The following is a 24,212-nucleotide window of genomic DNA, read 5'->3' as shown; positions in this document are numbered from 1 at the left end:
AGTTTGAAAAGGAAATTATTTCAAGCAGCTATTCAGTATTTTGGGGGAACTGGTTTTGAGAAGACCCCAAAGAAAACTCTATTGTATTCCCTCTCAAAATTTCCCTTCATACGAAGAGTAAAAGCATCCATGGAAGATAAGATATTAAGCTGCGTTCTTATACCTTCACTCTATGTTGACATTTTCAGAGTAGTATGAGGGGATAAAGGTGATGACATGGGGCATGAAATTATCTGCTTTTAATCTTGATAGAAACTTGGAGCACTTTCTTTCTTGGGGTACGTCTACGCTACAACACTATTACAAAATAACTAGTATTATTCCGAAATAACTTAGTCCGTGTCTACACAGTGGGCAGTTATTTCAAAATAGCTGTCAAAATACTGTCAAGCTGGAGGACTTCTTACTCTGACTCCTGGAACCCTCATTGTACGAGGAATAAGAGAAGTTGGAGGAAGAGTTCCCTATTTTGAAATAAGTGCTGTATAGATACTCCCTATTTTGAAATAAGCTATGCAATTGACGTAGCTCAATTTGCGTAGCTTATTTCAAGTTAAGTCCTGCAGTGTAGAAAACACCCTTGGAGATCTAGAACAATTCTTGGAAAATTAAAATTACAACAACTATGAAACACTTTGATAATCTTTTGTTGCTGCAATCAGAGAGCCGCAGCAATAAGTAGACTTAAGACTCATGAACTGGATCTGAGTAATCATAAAATCAACTGAAGGGACCTTGAGAAGTCATCAAGTCAGTCCCTTGCCTTCACGGCAGGATCAAGCACCATGATCATCCCTGGTATATGTTTGTCTAGCCTGCTCTTAAATATATCCAGTGATGGAGATTCCACAACCTCTCTAGGCAATTTATTCCAGTGTTTAACCACCCTGACAGTTAGGAAATTTTTCCTAATGTCTGACCTAAACCTCCCTTGCAATTAAGGGCCATAGTTTCTTGTCCTATCCTCAAAGATCAGGGAGAATAATTTTTCTCTCTCCTCCTTGTAACACCCTTTTGCGTACTTGAAAGTTGCTATCATGTCCCCTCTTAGTCTTTCCTTTTCCAAACTAAACAAAGTCAATTCTTTCAGTCTTCACTCATAAGCTTATCTTTAAAGCAGGAGAATTAGGGTGGTCAAACCAGCAGTTTAGTGGCCCCCATCCAAGCTTGCACTGAACGCAACTCTGACACAGGAAAGAGTATCTTTAAGCATTTGAATAGTGGTATGATGTCTCAAGAGCTTAAAGTTAAGCACATTTTTAAATGCTTGCAGGATAAGGGCCTTAGACTGTAACTTCTTTAGGTCAGGAACTCTGGTCTTGATATGTTTTTGTAAAGTGCTACGCGTGCCTATAGTATTATATACATGGTATTATTTCTATCTATTACCCCTTTTACACAAATATTTTATCTTGCTCTACATGTCCACAATCAAGTACATTAATTAATTTGTTTAAAAATCACATGTTAAACTAATGAATGTTTGGAAAGGAAAGATCAGAGAACTTTTATTTGTTTCTCATATTACTTCTGGTTATTTATTGTTTCTGTCCTGAATAATATACAAACCCCCCTCAATTATAACTTTTGTTTAACCTCATTAGTTGTCTTTTGAAGTCAGGCTGGATATGAGCTTTGATTAAACTAAAGGAACAGACACACCCAGGGGCAAAGTTAATTTTTTGTGGTATGGAGCTGGCAGGGCTAGGATAAATGAGGTTGTCTTTTGGGAAGTGCTGCTGTCTGTAACTCTAAACAGTTCTTTGCTGGTATGTGATACTTTCAGAACAATGCCAAGGGGAACAGGGGGGAATTAACAAAAGTGATTCTGCCAAACATACTCACCACAGCTTAAGTTGTTTTCTGCTTTCAGTGCTGAAGTTGGGATACTCCAGAAGTCATTTTCCCAGTCTACAATGTTTCCTTTCACGTCACAGCTGAGGTTGAACAGCTTTTGGGAACTCATGGTGAAGTTCCAAAGACGAAAGTTGTATATGTCCCCGTATAAAGAGCTTACTCCATTGCTGTCAGAGCCCAACACCAGTGTTCCATTGCCAGGGATAACATGTCCAAAGGGACTCATGCAAGTAACAGTGTGATAGATGCTCTTGCCATTTACCCCTATAATGCCAGAGAAGCCATCCCATACTATGCACAATTGTTCAAAAGTTTCTGTGAAAAAATCTCCATCTGAATTTGTGATGAGTGCACTGTTTAGTATGCACTCTGTGCCTGAGATTGAGAGGAAGTGGCCTTTTGAGGTCTTTCCAAAACTGAGGACTTCTGTTGATGAAGGATCACTGTAGGAAAAAGCCTTCCAGTCACTGGCATCACTGATGGCTTTGGTTGCTTCAAAGCAGAGTGTGAACTGCCTAAGTTCTGGTATTAGGACAGTTTTTGCCACAGTCACAAGCTCAACATCTGGAGTTTGAGGGATGATGACTTTCTGATTCCTCAGAGTCACAGCAACTATTACGCACACACACACAAAAATCCATATATAAATAAATCACAAAGGGAGGGAAAAATTAGCTGAAAGACAAAGATCCACGTAATATTCACTAAATCAAACAGTTAGAAGAGCCTTTCATCATTGAACTGACCCAGTATTGCACATTTTGGTGCTTTGAGTATAGCAATACATGCAACAAAAAATAGACAATGATTATTTTAGTGCTGCATTACATATAACTCCTGACGTTGAATCCCGTATATTAAACTATTAACCTCTAAGGTTGCATTCAAAACTCACAGGATGACAGAAGCCATTTGTCCAATTACTTTGCATTCATCTGGTAACTTGTAAGAATGAATTAGGCAATACACTACAGCAGCAATTGAAAAACATTTCATTTGTTTTTGTGATTTTTATTGACTTGTTTTTCTTGAGAGCTTTATATAACTGAAGCCCAGGACACATCTTTGCAGTACTGTAGCAGAGAGTGCCTCAGCCACATTCCTTGGCAAATCAAAGCCTTTTCTTGCAGAATTCAAATAATAGGTTTGTGTCGGGCATGAAGATTCTGTTCCATTTTTCTCAAAACCTGTCTGGTTGAATGCTGAAAGCTAGTGTTCACAAATAGTTACCGTAAAATCGTGAGTATAATGCGCACTTTTTTCCTCGTTTTTTTAGCGTCAAAGTCGGGGTGCGCATTATACATAGAAGGTTTTCTGTTAAAGTTTTAAACTCATCCTCCCTTCTGCACAGAAACTTTCCAGCTGCAGTGCGGTGCCCCACCACGCTCCCGGACAAGGCGAGGAACCAGCGGCATCATGAGGCTACAGCGCCCTGGCTCACTGCCTGCCCGGTCTCAGCGTGGCACGCGGGCAGCTGTCCAGTGGGGACAGGGGCTCAGCGGGCAGCTGGGCAGGGGGCCCCCGTGGCAGGCACGAGCCCCTTCCTTCCTGTATATATACTGTAAAATCGTGAGTATAATGGGGGTGCAGATTATAGATAAGAGTTTAGTTTATTCCAGAATTCTGACGTTTAAAAGGCAGGTGCGCATTATACATAGGTGCGCATTATAATCGCGATTTTACGGTATGTTCTAGCCATTCACTATTTCTAAAATCTGTGTGAATAGATTTGCACAAATGTCCAGGAAAGGCTGAGTGAGATAATGAATGTTATTGGACCAGCTTGTGTTGGTAGGAGGGAAAAAGCTTTCAAAAACCACACAGAGCTCTTCTTCAGATCGCTGCATATAAGAAAGCCCAATCATTTTACAAATACACATATGAATAAGGGTCTTTGTGGACAAACAAGATAGCAAACAGAAAATATATATGTTTTTGTTTCTTATTTTCTTGATTGAAAAGTATCAGGCAATCAGTCCCATAACAGAAACCATGTCTGCTTCAGAATCAGAATGTCAGCCTGGGAAGTTAGTATAATTACACAAGTATATTTTTAATAGTGAATTTCCCTTTGTAGACATGCCCTTATGTGACTTTTCACAAAAAGTTATCAAGAAGCGGTATGATCCTATGGGAAGGCCATTTGATTCAGTCTCAGGGGAATTGTACCATAGATATCCAGAAGGAAGGGTAGAAGAGCCTATACTCCAAAAGCACTGAGTATGTATCACTCTTTCCCCTTTGTTAATTGTTTTCAAGACCAAATATTCAATTCCAAACCATACCAGCAGATATGCCAGACCAGGTTCTGTGGATATTAATACGACATGAGTGCAAGCACCCCCTGACAGAATTTGATCAAAGCTAGTGTGTTCATCATCACTGTAGAATGGCTTATATTCTTTGGTTTGCAAAATTAGCTCATGAAAAAAACTGAGAACTTGCTGGGCTCTCAAGGTGACTGCGAAGGCATGGGAGATCATGCTAGCACTCTGTCCTGTGGTCAGAGGCACTACAGGTGAGTCCTGCTTCAACTTCCATCCACCTTTTGTATAAACAAAATCCAGACCAGCTTTGAGTATGAGACCTCTCCTCCTCCTACAGGAGAGTGGTCTTATCCATTTAACAAAATCGCACACAACTTTCTATTTCACCAGCCTGTCTGACACTTGTCTTGAATTCAGTATTTGCCTCCATCCAGGCCCTTTGGCTGGTTGCAGACTTTTGGTATAAGCTGTGTGGAATTGCAATCTGAGGTTGGGATCCATAGAAGTCTTTCAAAGGCCCATCCAATCACTGGGCAAGGCCCTACTAGCTGTCTGCCAATTGCAACTCTACCCCTATGATCTTCCCTTCTTGTGAAGCACTTCTTCCACACTCTTTATGGAGTTCACTATTTCCAGGAGATCTGAAGAAGTGGACTGTGTCCACAAAAGCTCATGATACCATCTACATGTTTTGTTAGTCTATTAAGTGTTACCAGATCATTTGTAGTTTTTTTCTATAAGAATTCATGAGGTTAATCAACTATTCAATGAACCAATATTTAACATCCCTATCTCAGAACACAACTAGAAAAAATGCTAGAGGAGAGAGATTACAATGCAGCAGAAGTGGTTTTCTTCACCCAGAATAACCTTTGAGAGGGTTCCAATGAACCTTAGTAACATTTCTAATTCTCTCTAGCTAATGTTATCTTTTTTTTTCTTTTGTGAACTCTTTGGGGGCAGGGACTTTGTGTCCTGCATTTGTACAGCAACTAGCACAATGAGGTTTTGGTCCATGGCTGAAGCTGCTAAGCAAAATCTCAGATCAAATTAACAGTGTTCGGCTGTGTCTAGACTGGCAAGTTTTTCCACAAAAGCAAGTGCTTTTGCGGAAAAACCTGCCAGCTGTCTACACTGGCTGCTTGAATTTCCACAAGAACACTGACGATCTCATGTAAGAAATCAGTGCTTCTTGCGGAAATACTATGCTGCTCCCATTTGGTCAAAAATCCATTTGCGCAAAAGCTTTTGCACAAAAGGGCCAGTGTAGACAGCTCAGCTATGTTTTGTGCAAAAAAGCCCCGATCGCGAAAATGGCGATTGGGGCTTTTTTGCAGAAAAGCGCATCTAGATTGGCACGGACGCTTTTCCTCAAAAAGTGCTTTTGCGGAAAAGCATCCGTGCCAATCTAGATGCTCTTTTCCGCAAATGCTTTTAACAGAAAACTTTTCCATTAAAAGCATTTGCGGAAAATCATGCCATTCCAGACATAGCCCTCCAGCCCTTAGAATGTAAAAACATTCAGACTATAAGAGAAATAAGGTCTCCTGGGAGCAAGAGACCAGAGAAAATTCCTGAACTTCACTTGTGCAGCTATGCTGGCAATATAGAGAGAGTGGGGACAATGGTGCTGCCCATGCCCCAAATGTGCTATTTGTTCTCTCATCCTCTCTCCACAGGGGAAAGCGTATGCAGTGAAGTATCTTATTTGGAAAGGTTTCTAGTTTTTTGTTGCTGTGAATTTACATTTGTGAAGTCAAGGTCAAAGAAGGACACCCTGTGGAAGGTGGTGAGATGTATGATAGTCCATAGTTCCTAGAGGAGTTCATTCCACAGTCTCTGACATGCCCCTAAAAAAGGGCTGCCTCCCTCACAGAAGAGGTTTACCTTATTGGAAAGTCTTAGTATGCCAGAGGAGCATAGCTGTTTCTGGCTGTGCTAACTTTCCTGTTGCTTTCCACAGCACTGGGAGTCAGATTATGGCTCCCTGCCACTATGTCGGTGCATAAATCTGTGGGAGAGAGATCCCTCTTACATGCTGTAACCACGTGCAGAAAAAGGCATAACTGAACCACAAATCTTCACAAACACTGAAGGGGATGTTTCAATACACTGGAACAAGCCATATGGCAGGACAGAATCAAGCCATGGATCTTTGTTTACACGTGCTCAGGGTATGTATAGACTACAAGCATCTTTCGAAAGAAAGCATCTAGACAGCAACCAGTATTTTCGAAAAAGAGAGCTGCTTTTTCAAAAGCTAGCACTTAGGCTCTCTTTTGAAAAAGCACTGTTTGCATTCAATAATGCCTTTTTTCGAAAGAACACTTTGAAAAAAAGGCATTATTCTTCATAAAATTAGGTTTTTTGCAGTTGAAAAAACTGTCATATTCTTTCAATTTAATTTAGAAAGAATGTGACAGCAGTCTAGATGCAGGTGAAGTTTTTTCGAAAAAAAGCCACTTTAAAAAAAAAAAAAAAAAAACCCTAATCCTCACACACGTTGTTAAAAAGTATGTATAAATATCCGCTTATGGCTATATTTAGCTCCCAAATTTATCTCAGAAGAGAACTGGATCTCCAGATTCCCTCCTCAAAGATTCCCCTTACCACAGAAAGCAAGTCTGCTTGATAAAGGACATGCTAGATAATAGAGGAAAGAAATTATTCATGCTTACATACCTCGGGTGTAGCTGGCATTGAAGCCTCTCTTTTGGATACTGAAGTCACTTACAAAAGACACAACCATTTCATTTCCAGTGGAGTTAAATGATAATCCTTTGGCAGTGACGCCACACAATTTAACCTGATTCTCTCCAGGATCTAGAGTTAGTGAATCATAAATGCAGTTCGGCGCTTCTTCGATGTCAAACTCAGTAAATGTTATCTGAATGATGAATCCAGGAGGAGCATGGAGGGTCCATTTGCATGCTTGGCTGTTAGGGTAATCACTGGGAAAGCAGGGAGACGTGAAGATTCCTGTGGGATTGGACAGCGATATCCTGCAGTCAGAGCATCCAAGAGCTGTGGGGCCAAAACAGAAAAAGGGATGGGAGGATTGAGAGATATTGTAACATGCAATAAGACATCAAAAATTGATAAAAACAAATAAGGTTTAAGTGAAAGGAGATGACAAAGACAGGAAGGTGTTCCTTTAAAGGACAACATAGGTGGTAAACAGTCATTAAAAGGAACACACATATAAGTAATACTCTGGAAAAGAAATAATACACAGTTGTATGCCATGCAGTAACTTTTTATATTCACCCGATATACTAATTCAGGCAATGTAAAAACAACTCTTTCTTGTTCTCAAACACACACATTTTCTTCCATTGAAAGTGTATAAAAATTCTACAGTAGCTACTTTTTTGCTTGCCTCACGCTGAATGTATCAGCAACTCTCTGACATATATGTCCACAGTTCTCTCCCTGCTTTCCCTTTCCTTATATCAACAGCACGTTACTGCACTCTTCCATGCTGACTCAGCTCCACTCACTGGCATAAGACAATGGGAGAGGAGGCTCACTAGGGTTCATTATACTCTGTTTCGGCATGCAGACCAAAGGATCTAGCCCTTAATGATTCTTGTAAAGCACCTTGACATTCTCAGATTAAGAGGTATATATGAAAATATTTTCCTGCCATTCAGATTGGTAAAACAGTTCAGTTACCTCTTGCCAAAAGAATATTGAGCAATTTAGGCTAAAACTGAAAAGGGCCAGATCCTGCCACCTGGACGCAAGCTGAGTTCCTTGCTCAGCAAACAGTCCTCCTGGTTTCACTGGGCCTTGCTTCTGAAGTTAGATACTACTCAGGGAGGGAGAATTTGAACCTTTGTTATTACACAAACTGAGTTAAGCAATGAAAAATGAACTGAAACTTAAAAGGGGTCAAAATTTCCTGCATCTTATGCAACATCAAATGTAAACAAAAAGGTTCAATTCTTTCAGTTCCATTTGCTAGCTTCTGCTGCATTTAAAAACATTTATCTTCAATAAATATCAAGTAAAAGTTATATAACTTTGCCAGTATCAACTTCCTTGAATTTTAGTAACTTTGCTAAGACAAGCAGAAAGATAATGAATTAGCCCTCCCTTCTGTGGAGAGAAGAGTCCTCTGTTAATGCTGCTGCATCATCATCATCATCAGAAATTGCTACTAAACTGCTCTAAGATGCCTGGTTAAAACCACATTAAAATTAGTGGAACAATTCCCAAAACATAGGTTAAATAAAGCATTATAAAGAAAGAAAACTTATAGCACTAGAATCATCATTTCAGGAAGTGAAAAGGATATATAAGGACATCTTAAACTAAAATGATAGTATTATTATTTATACCACAGTGATTCCTAGGAGCCTGAACCATTTTAAGACCCCATTGTGCTAGGCACTGCAAAAACACAAACAGTAGGATGGTGCCTGTGTCAAACAAAGTATTCAGGATCTACTTAAACAAACAATATCTGGATACTTTACAGGAACCAAGTCAATAGATTAACGTTTAGACCTGTCAATTAACAAATGGAAGAAGTATTTGCTCTATGCATCATGACTGTCATAAATGAAATAAAGGTAGCTTTTTAGTGTATTGAATTTCTCAGTGTTTCCACTTCAAGTCCTCTTTGGGAACATACACTGATGATGGGATTATAGCATGTTTCCCAGCTGTTGTTAGCAGTATGGTCATGGGGGTCATTACAGATGAGCTGTCCTGTAGGCACCAAGGATTAGATGAGCAAAGCTTGATTTGTCGCCATCCTAGTATTGTACTAACTGTTCTGTACACAGTGTTGTTCATGGGGAAGCATTTATAGCTAGACATGTATCCAATGCCTTGTGTCTCAGGACAGGGGATGGGGACTCAAAGGAAAAACTGGGGGAGGTTTGAAACCTTAATTACAAAAAGGAGAGGGAGTTAATTTTGGTTATTTACTTGCAAAAAGAGCCTAGAGTTAAATTAGCTTCTATTCCCTTTCAAACACAGAAAAAACCCCACCAAAAATTAAAAGCCAGATTAGTAAGGAGAGGAAATTGACCAGTGAACCCAGCATCACTCTCATGAACTGGTCACTTGAAAGCTATGCTTTCTGAACTAAGAAAGTACTGAGTAGAATGCTGCCTGAAACTCCCGCTGGTATGGATAATATGCACCAAACTTTTTGAAGTTCCTTGCTATCTGAAACAAACCTCTCAGAATTACCAAGATCACTGAGATGGCTCATGGCTATTCAGACATTCACTGAAACTTATTTCAGTGAGATATGAATTTTTACCAATTTCAAGTTAAATTTCAGAGGACCATTTGACTAGCATCAGGTAACTGCCAGTAAGGTTTTACCAAGGTAGCATGTGTGGAATTTTGATTTTGCCCTGATTCACACCACATTTCTTCAGACCACATTCTATTTCTAGAGTTTACATGGGACCATTTCTGTGTTCTTCATTGATGTGGCAGCATGGAAAGTGGGTTTGCTCTGTGAGGAGAATACGCATGCAGAATTTGTAAATTGTTTCTTCATTTTGTGCATGTGAGCACAACTCATTGAAGCACATGACCCTAAGCGGAGAAGAGATAATTCATTTATAGACATTCAGAACAAAGACTATGAGGAGTTCGTTGTCACCTTAAAGACTTAGGCTACGTCTAGACTGGCATGATTTTCTGGAAATGCTTTTAACGGAAAAGTTTTCCATTGCAAGCATTTTCGGAACAGAGCGTCTAGATTGGCACGGACGCTTTTCAGCAAAAGCACTTTTTGTGGAAAAGTGTCCCTGGCCAATCTAGACGCGCTTTTGCGCAAAAAAGCCCAGATCGCCATTTTCGCGATCGGGGCTTTTTTTGTGGAAAACAAATCTGGGCTGTCTACACTGGCCCTTTTGCGCAAAAGTTTTGCGCAGAAGGACTTTTGCCCAAACGGGAGCAGCATAGTATTTCCGCAAGAACACTGACAATCTTACATGAGATCGTCAGTGCTTTTGCGGAAAATCAAGCGGCCAGTGTAGACAGCTGGCAAGTTTTTCCGGAAAAGCTGGCCAGTCTAGACACAGCCCTCGGGTATGTCTACACTTGCACCCTCTTCTGAGAGAGGGATGCAAATGAAGACATTCAAAGTTGCAAATGAAGCCTTTGTCTACACTGCAATGTTATTTTGGGATACTGGAGTATCCTGAAATAGCTATCCTGCATTTTCACAGCAAACCCGTTATTTCAAAATATACGGGACTTGCTATTCCAATGTCCCTGTAAACTTCATTCATGAGGATTAAGGGATGTTACAGAATAGCATGTTATTTTGAAATTTGGCACTGTATAGACAGAACCAATTATGAAATAAGCTATTTCAAAATAAGATCGAAATAATATACGCAATTTGCATAGCTCAAATTGCACATCTTATTTCGAGCTACAGTGCAGTGTAGATGCACCCTACAGGCTATAAACATCTGGCAGTGGAAACCTGGTTAACAATCCTGGGGACTACACATCAGCCAGGATAGAATCCAGCTTGAACCAAGATTCTGTTATTTCTCTGTGTTTTCTCAGTGTATGTGGTGGTGAGAATTTAAGAGTCTGATTTTTTATTGTTGGTTGTTTTACTGAAATTAAAGCTGCATTGGTGCTAAACAGAGTAAACCAGTAAAAGCTTACTTCTGATAGAAAAATAAGGAGATATAGCACTAAAAACACACCAGAATCAGATCTGTTGAGCTGAACAGCTTACTTTTTTTTCCTTTTTTTTAATTAGGAAGGTTCCTTTTTTACTTAATCACTTTTCTGGGTATAACTTGCACTTTTAATGGACAAGTATCCTGTTTTCATGCAGGAATCCCTAGTAGTAAGCAAAATGGAAAGAAAGCAAACAACAAACTATGTATAAACAGTGTTGGGTTTGAATGGAACTTTCCACAGTGCACCCTAGCAGACATTTAGTCTTTCATAAATATCTCTTATTTTACATGGTCATTAACAAACAAAATTGCTGTGGCAATCTTAGGCTGTCAGCCAGACTGTGAAACATTGTGTAATCTCATTGTTTTAGAACAGCATTGGATATTGCGCATTTTGCAGCAATGCATGGAGCAAACTCTTTGCAAGTAAGCTAAAATATTTTTGATTCAATGAGAAAAATAAACAAATTCATTAAATGTGCTTTTAAAATAAAAAGTATACTGCAGTCCTATGAACTTATATTTTTTTAAATATAAGTTATTTGTGTATTTATGGAGTGGGGTTTTCAAATACACCCTGCTTTGGTTTAACTCTGCTCCTATTAAAGCAGTGGTTCTCAACTTGTTTCAGTCCACGGACCACCAGGCCAATCAAAAATTTTTGCAGACCACCTCCAGCACATGTAGCACAGGACAAACGACACAGTAACCGCTCAGCACGATGGCAGCAGCTACACTGATGCTCAGAGCCTCAGACAGAAGTTACTGGCAACACAACGTGGATGCGTCCTAGGTGACGCTATGGATGACGCACCGTGTGCTTGTGAACACGGAGTAAAAGAGCCTAACAGCAGCGCCTGCTCATGCCATGTGACTTTGGACAATGTTCCTGTGGACCACCAAAAAAGTCACCATGGACCACCAGTTGAGAACCACAGTATTAAAGTGAATAATAAATCTTCCACTAACTTTAATTATTGTATGGTATATTGTTGTAGCTGTGTTGGTTCCAGGGTATTAGAGAGACAAGGTGGGATAGGGTACTATCTTTTATTAAACAACTTCTGTTGGAAAGAGAGATTTTTGAGCTTACACTGAGCTCTGCAAAAATTGAAGAAGAGGTCAGATGAGTTGGCTGCTAATACTCACAGGAAATGGGTGGCTGAACTCATAATTAGGGATGTAATAGTGTAGTTGATTAACTGATTAAGGATAAGCAAAAGCTTACAAGGTAATGCTATAGACTACATGCATTCCTCCCACCTCTGCCAGTAAATTTTTTAGCAGGCTGGCCAGCAGCTCTTCTCAGTCCTGACTCATACTGGGTCCGGGACCTACTCTGCTCACACATTTAAAGTGTGTTAGGAACCAGGCAGGAGAGCAGCTTGGCTCAGTTCCAGCTTGTACCAAGTTCGAGAGCTCAGACCTTCTCTTCCTCCCCGGACAGGGGCTGCTGCCATCCAGTGCTGCTGCCTCTGATTCAGAGGCAGCAGCATGGAGTGGCAGGGGGCTCTTCGGGAGTGGGGTCGGAGAACACTGGCTGCTGGCCCTGCTTCTGGACTATAGAATAGTCGAATAACCAATAAAAATTCATGAGGTTAATTGACTATTCAATTAACCAATATTTAACATCCCTACTCAGAATAGAGGCTAGACTGCCAGCCATGGGATCATCACGCTGCATTGTCAAAGATACAGTAAAAGTTTATGGAAATGACTTATGGTTGTAGTGAGGTAGCTGTATTAGTCTGTTTCAACAAAAATAACAAGGAGTCTGGTAGCATTTTAAAGACCAACACATTTATTAGGCTATTAGCTTATGCTTAACCAGACTCCTTGTTGTTTTTAATTATGGTTGTATTTATCTTGTTGAATTTAATGAAAAAGAAACTAATTTCCCATTTTTACAAGCTAATTGCTCAGCATAGAAATGTTTTAAATGGAAGCCACAAAGTAGCAGATTTACAGAAAAGTCTCAAGGCAATAGGTCGGCTATATTTGTAACTCCAAACAAGCATGTGAATGAGGGCACTGATGGACACACCTGCAGATGAGCAGGAGAAAGTATCAAACCATCATGATGTGTGTGGGTTGGAAGGTCTACAGGAAAAACAACCCCCTACTTTTTCAATATAGAACACAAACATTGAACAGACAACAGTTCTAGTGTGCCAGAAGTTTGAATAGTGGCAAACCAAACCCATACTGCACTTTCTTCTCTTTCAGAAATCATTTCAGAGGTGAAGGATTTGAGTGGAAGAGTGGCTGCAATGAGCTCTCAAATTCAATCCTATTTTGGAAAGGACTGAATGCAGTGTTTGCTCAGTGTCAGCCATGAGACTAGCTCTATGCCATTCATTGATAAACATTTCACATGGGACTTCTTGAGGCCTCAGTGCACTTTATTTGAAAACATATTTTCAGCCCATCTATCCCACTATTTCAGAGTTTGGTGGGGCTGCAGCTGAGGAGTGCAGCAAGGTTGTTTTTTGTTTTGTTTTTTTTACAAATTTGTAGAACCCTCTTTGACCTCTTCTGCAAAACATCTCACACTACACTTGCACCACCTAAGATCATTACGTATAATTGATATATTTAATGTTTGTGAAATATTTATCCCAATTGAAGGTCCACTGAGACAAATGTGTTTAACTTTCCCAATTTGCATACCCTAATCCTAATTTCTGGATGCTGTGCAGTTGTAGACATATTGGTCCTAGGATACTAGAGAGAGTAGGTGCGTGAGGTAATATATGTTATTGGATCAACTTCTGCTAGAGACAGAGACGAGCTTTTGAACTTATTCATAGCTCTTCATCAGATCTGGGAAATTTACTCAAAATATTATATGGAAAACTTGGATGTTTTCTGCATAATACTGTATACCACATGGCTTTAATTTCGGAAAGAACTTGAGTGTGCTTAATTGCTAGTTTTGCTTAAATCATATTGACTTCAATGGAATTTAAGTAGAGGGTTAAATTTAATTAAGGGCTTTTCTGACCAGGGATGCTTTCTTGAATGAAAGCCTATATTTGAAGTCCTACTATCATGTGTGTCCCCTTACTTTTTGCTTCCATGAAGATTGACAAACACAGAGTGGGAACTGTTAATTTAGTAGTTGAGTAGTCGATGGAATTTCCATCAATTACTCAACTAGTTGATAGGCACTTCCCCATTCCTCCTTTGAAATGTACAAGAGCCCCTAATGGGCTTTTGTACATTTCAAAGGAGGAATGTGGAACACCATGTGCAGCCCGGGGCCAGCGGGAAGTCCGGTTGACTCCTGGCTGCACATGGCGTGCCAGCTTTGAAATGTATAAGAATCCCCAGCGGGGGCTCTTGTGCATTTCCAAGCAGAAGCACCCTCATGGAGCCCAGGCTGATCCTGGGTTCTGCGGAAATGCCGTGGGGAGCCCGGGATCAGCTGGGAACTCTCCAGGTGACTGTGGGTTCCGTTTGGCATTTCCACAGAACCCTTGGTCAGCTGTGGACTCCCCAGCTGATCCTGGGTTCTGCAGAAATGCTACACGGAGCCCAGGATCAGCTGGGGAGTCCCAAGGTGACCCTGGGCTCCAGACAGCACTGCCGTTTTGAAACGCCGACTCCACGTTTCAAAGGGGCAGCACCACATAGCTAAGCTGGGACCAGCTCTGTGGCGCTGCCCTTTGATGTACCCCCTTTCCTTCCCTTTGCTGCCTCTATCTGAGAGAGCCAGTGGAGGGTGAGGGGGGGACAATGAATTAGTCAACTAGTCTTTAACATCTTTAATGGGAACCAATGGGGATTAACACCCTTGCCCTGCCATATACCCTTAAGCATATGTAATCTCAAATGTACAAAACTGGAAGAAGGGGCTGTGCACAGGACTGGATACAGTGGAAAGGATGCTAAGTAAGATCATCTCTTCCATTTCTGATAGTTTACCCATTTTCTCTGATCATCAGGTAAGTAGTAACAACCAGATAATAATATATATAATTATATATAAACACACTTTATATCTTACACACACATTACTGTATCTGTCTATGCACCCCCCCCCCCATATATGTGATGTTGGTAACCATGTGATCCAACTTCATATAATGAAATAATATACAAAAGATTCAGCTTATGTCTGCCCTACTTTCTTCACAGAAATCAATTCCCTTCCTTCCTGCCTTTTCCTCCCAAAAGGGAAAATTCTATCACTCTCAGGCACCTAAGCAACTGTCACAGAAATTTCTCGCATATCTGAATTTTCTTCATAAATTACCTCTACCCAAAGTCCAGGAGAAACAAGGTCTAGCGGGAGTTTTTTCTAGTATATGTACAAATTGTATGTGTGTCTGCATACTCCTCTTCTGCATTTTGCATTATCAAAAGATTTAAGTCTGCTCCTAGAATAGTGCAGGAGGCATAAGGAATAGTTGTCACCTAGCTTTCTGAGACACTGAATAGGTTCATTAAAGAATTAACTGAAATTGACCCAAATCAAGAGGATCCAGAAAGACAATGACTGAACAATCAACACCTAACAGGAAACAAACACTGCCACATGGGATACGTGACCTGAAATGGAGGACAAAGGGTTGGAAAGGTGTCAGGTGACTGGAAAAGGGTTGTTCTTGGGAAAGACACTGGAAAGAAAGGGAGCCAGGAATGGAGACCATCACAGGTTGGCTGATGGCACTGGGTTGGCCACGATGGGCTGTGGAGTAACTTTTGCCCCTCTGTGTTAACTTAAAGGCCTTTCACATTCTGTGTTCCAAATGATGAACATACGTTATCTTGTTTTGAAAAGGCTGCCTTTGTCACTTAGGGTTGCCAGATGGTTTAACTAAAACTACCGAACAACTAAACAGGCCCCCCCCTCCTTTGGGGGAGACCAAAGTTGTTGAGCAAAAATTTTTTAAAAAAAGGACCCCGAGAGTTATTAAACTAAAAAAATTTAAAAAACAAAACAGCATGGCCCCTTTAAGAAAAGCCTTTGAGACTTTTTGCCAGTGGCCATCTTGTTTTCCTGATCTGAGCCAGAAGATAGCTTCCCTGCAGAACTAGGTAAACGGGGGGTCTGGAAGAGCCCAGGGAGAGGGTCCGGGGGAGGGAGGTCTGGGGGCTGGGCCCAGTTGCTGAGTGTGTGTGTAAGGTTGCCAGGTGTCTGATATTTTTGCCTCCTGGCAGGGAAAAAACCCCTCAGAAAATACCAGACATTTTAGGTGCCCGGTATTTTCTGCATTTTTTACCGGACAGGAGGCGAAAATACCGGACTATCCGGGTCAATACCAGACACCTGGCAATTCTATTGTCACTATAAATACTCCCTGAGAGCATTGTGCCCTGAAGAATTACACTACATGTCTCCCACAGAAGACCACAGACAGCAGACTATCGAAGTGTAGCATCTGAGTACAGAAAGAAACTATAGGTCATTTTTATAGTTCCACTTAGAGCCCTGACTAGCTGTCCTCCTGAATACTAAAGCTCCTTGCTTTGCAGGCTGATGATAATATAAAAAATAGCCCCAATACAATTTTTAAAAATTCTCTAAAGCAGTGATGGGCAACCTAGGATAACGATTGTGCAATATGAATGCCCCTCCTTCATTTCAGGGGGCTGTAAGATTGTCATAACCAAGATGATCTCCCAGGAGAGAGTAGATTTGTTAACTGCACTTACATTCCTAAAAAGTCTACATGGGGCTTTTTATTGGAAAATTCTCTTCCACAAAAAGAATCGGAAGAGGATTTGCAAATGCGAGCATGATTTGCATATCCTCTTACAAAAAAAGCAGTGTAGCCATAGCCTATCTGTCCATGAATCTGTTTGTTCAAGAACTCCTCCTAAATGGTAAGAGCTAGGACCACCAACTTTGGTATGAGCTTCCTCTTACCATAACTTAAAGCAAGGTTAGTGTTTGGTTGTACCAGGACAATGGGATTTGCCTGGAATTGGACTGTTTCCCATAAAATGGAAAGCTGGGGGTCTAGAAGGAGGACAGATATACTATAGAATGACTACAGGGGGGAAGCAAGGGGCTAAAGATGAGGACTGGGATAGCTATAATCCTACTGAGTCTTCAGTGGGCAGGGGTGGAGAAAGGGGAGCTATCTACTATGTATTTGAGAAAGTTTGTCTGTTTGTGTGTCTGTGTGTTTATTTGTCAGTTGGGAGACATGCACCCCTTTCAGCTTTATCCACTACAGCTGCAACAGCTGTAGGTAGGTGCTTTTCACTTGGTCTCAAGCTGCTGCAGTGAGAGAGGGCTGGAATTGTCCTTTCTCCCCAGGGTAGCCTGCATACTGAACCCCTCATCCCAGAGCAATGATTTAAATGAACGAAAGCTAACCTATCTGAGTTAAGGATCTGAGCAATGTTGGGTAAATCTTCTAGTAAGATTCTTTCTCTCTCGCTATACACACACACACACACAAACACACACACAAACACACAAAGCAAGGCCATATGTGGCAACAAAGTCCTACCTCTATATTTTTCATGATTTAAATTTTTTTAGGAAATATGTTTTTTTTTTTCAATTAGCTTGGAAGAAGAAACACAGTTTTAAAAACCCAAACCACACTTTAGACTTACATTCTGGGTCAACCCCATAGAATTGTCTGCATAGCAATACTGCTTGTACACAGCAAGAATGTAAAGCCTCCATACTCTTGACTAGAAATAGCACATAACCCTGACAGAGCCTTTTATAATTCAATGAAAGACAAGATTGTGCTCTCACACAAATTATTCAACAATTGGATTTTGGCCACTGAAGCCAAGAGACAAAGAAAGTACTATGCACTGGCCAGTCATGTCTGTTTGCCTTATGTCTTCATTTGCTGATACAGTGTGCCATGTTCTTTACATGGCTGACACCCAGTTGGTGCTTCTAACAGTGATGCAGTAGAGAACACCTCCTCACAATCTAGCATTTATACTCATAAACATGAAAGTGAAATTGTAGTCAGCAAAGGGACTTTTTTATTCAATATAGTTAATGTTGGTAGCATTGATCTTTACTGCTTACTGTACTGGGAGAATAAATTCTCCCAGTAAATTTTCTACTGCAATAAAAGATAGCCCAGGAACTTCTCTTCTCCTTGTCCTGGAACACAAGTACTATGTAACATTCAATGAAATTAGAAGGAGGGAAAATCAAAACTGATAAAAGGAAATACACATTATGTGAAAAAGTTATTAGACTACAGAACTCTTTGCCACAGGAAAGTGTTGCAGACAAGAGCTTAGCAAGACTGAAAAGGTGAATGTGACATTATTTTGGAAGTCAGGTACTTCCAGGGGGATATATTATAATTTAATGGAAATATATTTTTGGAGGGGATATTAAAACTCATGCATTCAGGATTTAAGCCAATCTGTTCTGTTAGGGTATATCTACACTAGCCTCCTAGTTCGATCTAGGGAGGCTAATGAGGGCGACCAAAATTGCAAATGAAGTGCGGGATTTAAATATTCCGTGTTTCATTATCATGTTCCCGGACGGTAGCCATTTTAGAAATTGACTAGCCCAAAGTAACTGCCCGTGTCTACACGCAGCAGTGAAATGGGATTCTGAATTAAAGCCCTAAATCAAATTAGCTGGTAAACCTCATTGCAGGACGAATAACAGCTAATTCGAGTTAGGGCTTTAATTCGGAACCCCATTTCACTGCCATGTGTAGACACGGGCAGTTACTTCGGGCTAGTCAATTTCTAAAATGGCGACCAGTCAGGAACATGCTAATGAAGCACAGGATATTTAATAAATCCTACGCTTCATTTGCAATTTTGGTCGCCCTCATTAGCCTCCCTAGATCGAACTAGGGGGCTAGTATAGAAATACCCTTAGAGATGAAGGAAGTTCTTATGTGAGCAGCCTCTTGCAGGTTTCTTAGAGCTTTTCCTGGAGCATTGGGTTCTGGTTACAACACACTTGACTAACTTGTTAGGGTATGTCTACAGAGCAAAATTATTTCTAAATAACAACTGTTATTTCGAAATAACTTTACCAGAGTCTACACAGCCAAACCACTATTTAGAAATTAAATCAAAATAGCAGAGGGCTTATTTTGAATTTGGTAAACCTCCTTCCACGAGGAATAGCACCAATTTTGAAATTGCTATTTCGAAATCAGCATTGTGTAGATGCTTATTTCGAAATAGGGGGCCTTCAGCCCTTCCCAGGGTGCCCTGGTGGCCATTCTGAGCACAACCAAGAAAACTCCTCTCCCTCCCCCCAGAGCCCTTAAAGGGGTAGACTCTGGCCACAGTGCCTGTGTCAACTCCAAGCCTGACAGCCCAGAGCCAGCAGTCGCTGCACCTGACCCAGTGCTCGCAGCATGAGCCAGGCAGCCAGTGCCAGCCAGCCCTCCATCAATCCCCAGGACCAGTCTGCTAGCTCCTGGGAGCCTGACAGGGGCTGGAGAAGGCAAGCGCCTGCCTGGTCCAGTGCGGAGATCAGGGACCTAATTCAGGTTTGGGGGGATGCCACCAACGTCTATGATCTCTGCACTAAATGGAGGAACGCAGCCGTCTACAGGCAGATGGCTGCCAGCCTGGCCACCAAAGGACACATGTGAACCCAGGAGCAAGTCTGCATGAAAATCAAGCAGCTGCAGCAGGCGTATGCCAGGGCCACAGGGGGCAGTTCCCAGCCAGGGGCAGACCCAGATCCCTGCCCTTATTTTGATGCCATAGACCACATCCTGGGGGGCAGGATGGTCCGTGCCCCCCAGGTGGTCATTAACCCTGGGGTAGAACCTGCTGCTCCAGCCCCTGCTGCCCCCCCAGCTACCGCTCCTCCTCCCACTCCTTCTCACCATCCTGTTTCTTCCTCCCCACCCTCCTCACACCCCCAGAGATGTCAAGGTCCCTGCACCCATGGTGCTGGGAGACAGTTGGGCCAGCAAGACCGGCCACTCTGAGCCCTGAGCTTTTCCTCTCCCTTCCTCCCCTTGCCTCCCCCTGCCAGCTCCCTCCTCCCAGGTTTCCTCCTCCCTCCTCCTCTCTCCCACCTTCTTTCCCCAGTCTCACCTCAGTTTCATTCCCCCCACCCCAGTTTTGTTCAATAAAGAGGCGTTGTAGAAATGAACACGTCTTTTATTGTACAGCAGGAAGGGGGGTTAGGGAGGGGTAAGTGGAAGGATGTGAGGGAAGAATGAGGCACAAGCCCCCAGTGGGGCACACCAGGGAGACTGTTACTGCCTGCAGAACGTGCTGCCAGGCTCATAGCAAAACGTCCATGAGAAGCACCAGAGTGACATGGGGTGGCTCCGGCTTCATGCTGCAGAGAGCTGTGGTGTCCTGAGTGAGGACAACCAGAGCATGCAGAGAAAAAAATGCTTTGCTGTCCCTCAGCAAGGTAGGCAGGCAAGCAGGGAAACCTTAGAACTGGCTGTCCAGGGGGGTCCCTTTAAGCACAGGTCTCAGAGAGCCTCAGGCAGCAGCCACACAAGGTAATTCCTGACGTGATGCTCTGCCAGAATCGGTTCCGGCCAGCCTTAAATGCGATTCAGTGTCCTATCCGTGTGGATGCACTATTTCGAAATAGCAAAATGCTATTTCAAAATGCATTTTGTGTGTAGACGCATTATTTTGAAATAACTTATTTCGAAATAAGCTATTGCGAAATAATGCTGTAGTGTAGACATACCCATACTCTTTAAGGTGTCACAGGACTCTTAATTGTTTTATCTTGATCTTGGAATTGATCCAATTTGGCAATTCCTATGTGTCTATGTTCTAACATTAGCAGCGCAATCATTAAAAATATGAATAAGGGAACTAGCTCCTAATTTATTCTGCTTTACATAATCAACAACATTGTAAGATACAAACCAATTGCAAAATCACAATTAAAATTGACAATATATTATAAAAACCAAAAAGAACAAAGGTTAATTTTTCAAATACAAAGCTGAGCTTAAGAATACTTAGAACTTAACAACAGTCAATTATTGATTGAGCAAATTTAACATGAAAATCACTGACAGCAAAAAAAAGGGATTATCCTTCTCTCATTAAAATCAATGGCAAACTACTACTGATGAGAATGGAAAGGCAGAGCCATCTTGTCCATAGGATGATTTGGGGCAAAGCTTTCGGGAACCCCATGGGGCCCAGAGAGGCCTGGGGGGGGGGCTACCAGAGGCCCTGGTGCCGGCAGCAGGGACCAAGTCTATCCCAACACTCACTAGCTGTGGCAGGAGCCATGGGAAGCCTAATTCGAACTACCTACTCCATACCGCGTGTAGCTGTGGGTAGGGAGTTCGGACTAAGGCGGATTTAAAAATGGTGACACCTGGGAAGATGCAAATTAAATCCCAAGTTTCATTTGCAACTCTGGTTGCCCTCATTTGCCTACTTAGCTTGAACTAACAAGCTAGTGTAGACATACCCAGGAGTACTGCAAGCTGGAACTGGGTTGTTCTGCTTCTACAACCATGATAATCCTTAGGTCTCACTGCTCAGGGGAGGGAGCCTGGGGAAATAGGTGCAGTGGGGCAGGAAGAGGCAGGTTGGGGACAGAGCAGGTGCAGGACTTGAGGTAAGGGGTATAGTGGGGTGAGGCAGGGTGGGACCTGGGATGGAGTGAGGGGTTGTCCTGGGCCCTGCACCCCTCTAGACACAGTGCTGTGGAAGTGGAAATTGGACTTGATTCCTCAACTAGGGTACATCAATGTAGTTCCATTGGATTGATGTTTGCTGAGAATGAGGCACTATATAATATAAAGCTTTACATATGATTAACCTGGATGTTCAAATAAAATTCTGTCTCCTGACAGTGTAAGGCTGTCAACTTTGGTTGGACAAATTCCTAGAGATTTCGTCACATGACAATCTTTAATTGAAGATTAAAGTTCCTGAAAACTCTAGATAATCCTGGAGGGCTGGCAACCCTAAGGCAGTGGGTGGTTGGATGAAACAGTACCAATACTGGCTTCTGATTGATCTGGGGAACTGAAGGAACAAACTACAATAGAAAAAATCTGTTCAAAGGGTGGGGGCCCTGCACCACCTGTTTCCCTTTGGTTCTTTGGTTTTGTGCCAATGAAAATGGAAGTGGAAACAAACACATCCACAAGGTAAATCTGAAATGACCTGTTTGCGCAAAGTTCACATGTTAGACAAAGTTAAGGATTTCCCCCAGAGGGAGAGGGCAATGTGAAAATCCTGTGTTACACCCACTGTAAATTCAGAATATTTTCATTGGCATTTCCACAATAATCTTATAAAAAGAATGGAATGGGCTAGCTAGCTTTGGCTTTAGTTTGATTTTTTACAAAGTAACACATTCAGGATGTGGAGGGATTTTTAGAACACTAAATAGTTTGTTACCCAGAAATGCTGTTCACAGGCTAATATACATGTCAATAGAGGGAAATATAAGTGAACAAATGAGTTTAGGGACAGAGATAGGTGGGAGGAGGGGAGTTTTTGATATCTTATGAGATCCACAGACCATTACCTCATAGTCTATAAAGAGCTGTCTTATTCCACTGGGGCTGGCTCTCCTTATTTTCAGCTGCTATACCACAGCTAAATGGGGCGGACCGCTGTAACTCCACTGAATTCAGTACAACTATGCCAAGTTACAACAACTCAGAATCTGGCCCATTTGAGTCAGCCTCTTTCTTTGTTCTTACAGAGTTTGTCAGAACATAACAGATTGGGGTTTCACCAAACTCTATCCCAAAGATATTTTTAAGATTTATGTGTTTGTAAGCAGAATGTTTGAGACTTTGAGTTGTCCTGAAAAAGTTTGAGTGGGGGATGTCTTGCCTGCCTCCTTTCCAAAAGGATGCAGAGATTGCTAGAATTCAGCTTTTTGGAGATTAACAGCATGTAGAAACAGGCTGTAATTACTTTTTATTGGAATTCTCTATGATAGTTATGACATGCCGTTATAGGCATTTTGGCAGATGTCTTCCCAGCAGTAAGCCTGCTGAGGGGAGAGGAAGAGGGAGAATTCCCTTAAGGCCTGGTTAGGGTTGCCAGATGGTTTAACCAAAAATACTGAACCTCTCTCCCCCCCAAAAAAAACACCGGGGAAAAAATTCTGTTGAGGGAAAAAAAAGGGGGGGAGACCAAAGTTGTTGAGCAAAAAAAAAAAAATAAAAATAAAAAAATAAAACAGCATTAAAACAGCATGGCCCCTTTCAGTGCATGCAGAGTCAGAATAGGGATAGGAACAGTGGAGTGACTGGGCACTAAGACCCAGGGAAGGCATTGCTTTTCCTTGGTCTTTAGGCTTTTTTGCCGGCAGCCATTTTGTTTTCTTGATCAAGCAAGAATGCAGCTTCCCTGTGGAATGAGGTAAGCAGGGGGTCCAGAGGTGGAGGACTGGGGGTGTCAGGGACCGGGGGGGGGGGGGGGAGAGAAAGGCCCGAGGCTGGGCTCAGTTGACAAGTGTGTAGTAGGGTTGCCAGGTGTTCGATATTTTCACCTCCTGGCAGGGGAAGAAAACCCAGAAAATACTAGACATTTTAGGTATCCGGTATTTTCTGAATTTTTTTTACCAGACAGGAGGCGAAAATACCAGACTGTCTGGGTCAATACCGGACACCTGGCAACCCTAGGCCTGGTGTTTCAAAAGAGCTCAGACCTCCTGGCTGTCACCACTGCTACTGCAGCTGGAGACCCAGCCCCTTTGAATTGCCACCAGAGCACCAAAGTGCAATGCTAGGCTCTCCACAAGGCTTTGAGGGCTGAAGAGGGAGGGCCCAGCACCGCACTCCAGGCCGTGCGAAGAGATGTCTGTCAGCAGCCCAGCCTCTTCTGCCCAAGGCCCCGCCCATTACAGAGCACAGAGTTCCCCCCCACACACACACCTTGTCCCCAGGCATGGGGTACTGTCAATCCCACTCCCCGGTAGATACTCTTGAATTCAGTTTCTCTGAAATTCAGTTTTCCATTTCATGGAGCAATCTACCCATTTCTACATTATTTATGGTTACATTATTTAAGTTCAGCGATTGTATTTGTTGGGTCATTTCAGTACACAATCAATGCTAGGCCCTGGCTACAATATTTCTTCTTAATCTTATCTTCAAGGGGTAATGTCATAATTTCAGATTTACTTTGCAGAGAAATCATTTGAACAGGTATATAACACACAAAGGTAGTTCTCCGTTCACTATTTTTCATCCACCATCTATTAATGCAACTCAGATTGTTCCTTTAACTCCCAAGGATAAGTCCCTATGCAGGTTAGTAAATCAGTCCTAACTACAGCTGGTTTAAAAAAAAGGTGTAGGAGCAAGGCACTTGTGAAAATTGTTGAAAGTTTTAAAGTCACTTTTATTTAATGGAGTTTAAAAAAAGAAAGATTTTTCATTTATCATTTTAATTTTTTATCAGAAAATTACTTTTTGAAATTCTGCATTATTTCCCCCCCATTTTATCTTTCTCTCTCTCTTTGCACCCTTCT

At 41.8% G+C, this 24,212-nt stretch overlaps 1 protein-coding gene across 8 annotated transcripts in view; it reads right to left on the bottom strand.

Moving 5' to 3' along the window:
• Positions 1 to 24,212, bottom strand: part of ADGRG6 (adhesion G protein-coupled receptor G6) — a 163,882-nt gene that overhangs the window by 94,218 nt on the left and 45,452 nt on the right. For all 8 annotated transcript variants that reach the window (XM_075924316.1, XM_075924318.1, XM_075924317.1 and 5 more), the window contains exons 3-4: positions 6,807 to 7,148; positions 1,846 to 2,469 (exon numbers count right to left, since the gene is read on the bottom strand). In XM_075924316.1, the coding sequence (XP_075780431.1) occupies positions 1,846 to 2,469; positions 6,807 to 7,148 (966 nt within the window). The remainder of the gene's footprint in view (positions 1 to 1,845; positions 2,470 to 6,806; positions 7,149 to 24,212) is intronic.

The sequence above is a fragment of the Pelodiscus sinensis genome, chromosome 3 (assembly GCF_049634645.1).
Source record: "Pelodiscus sinensis isolate JC-2024 chromosome 3, ASM4963464v1, whole genome shotgun sequence".
In the NCBI taxonomy this organism is placed as follows: domain Eukaryota; kingdom Metazoa; phylum Chordata; order Testudines; family Trionychidae; genus Pelodiscus; species Pelodiscus sinensis.
The sequence above is the reverse complement of the archived record's forward strand: the minus strand, read 5'-3'. Positions and strand labels throughout refer to the sequence as shown.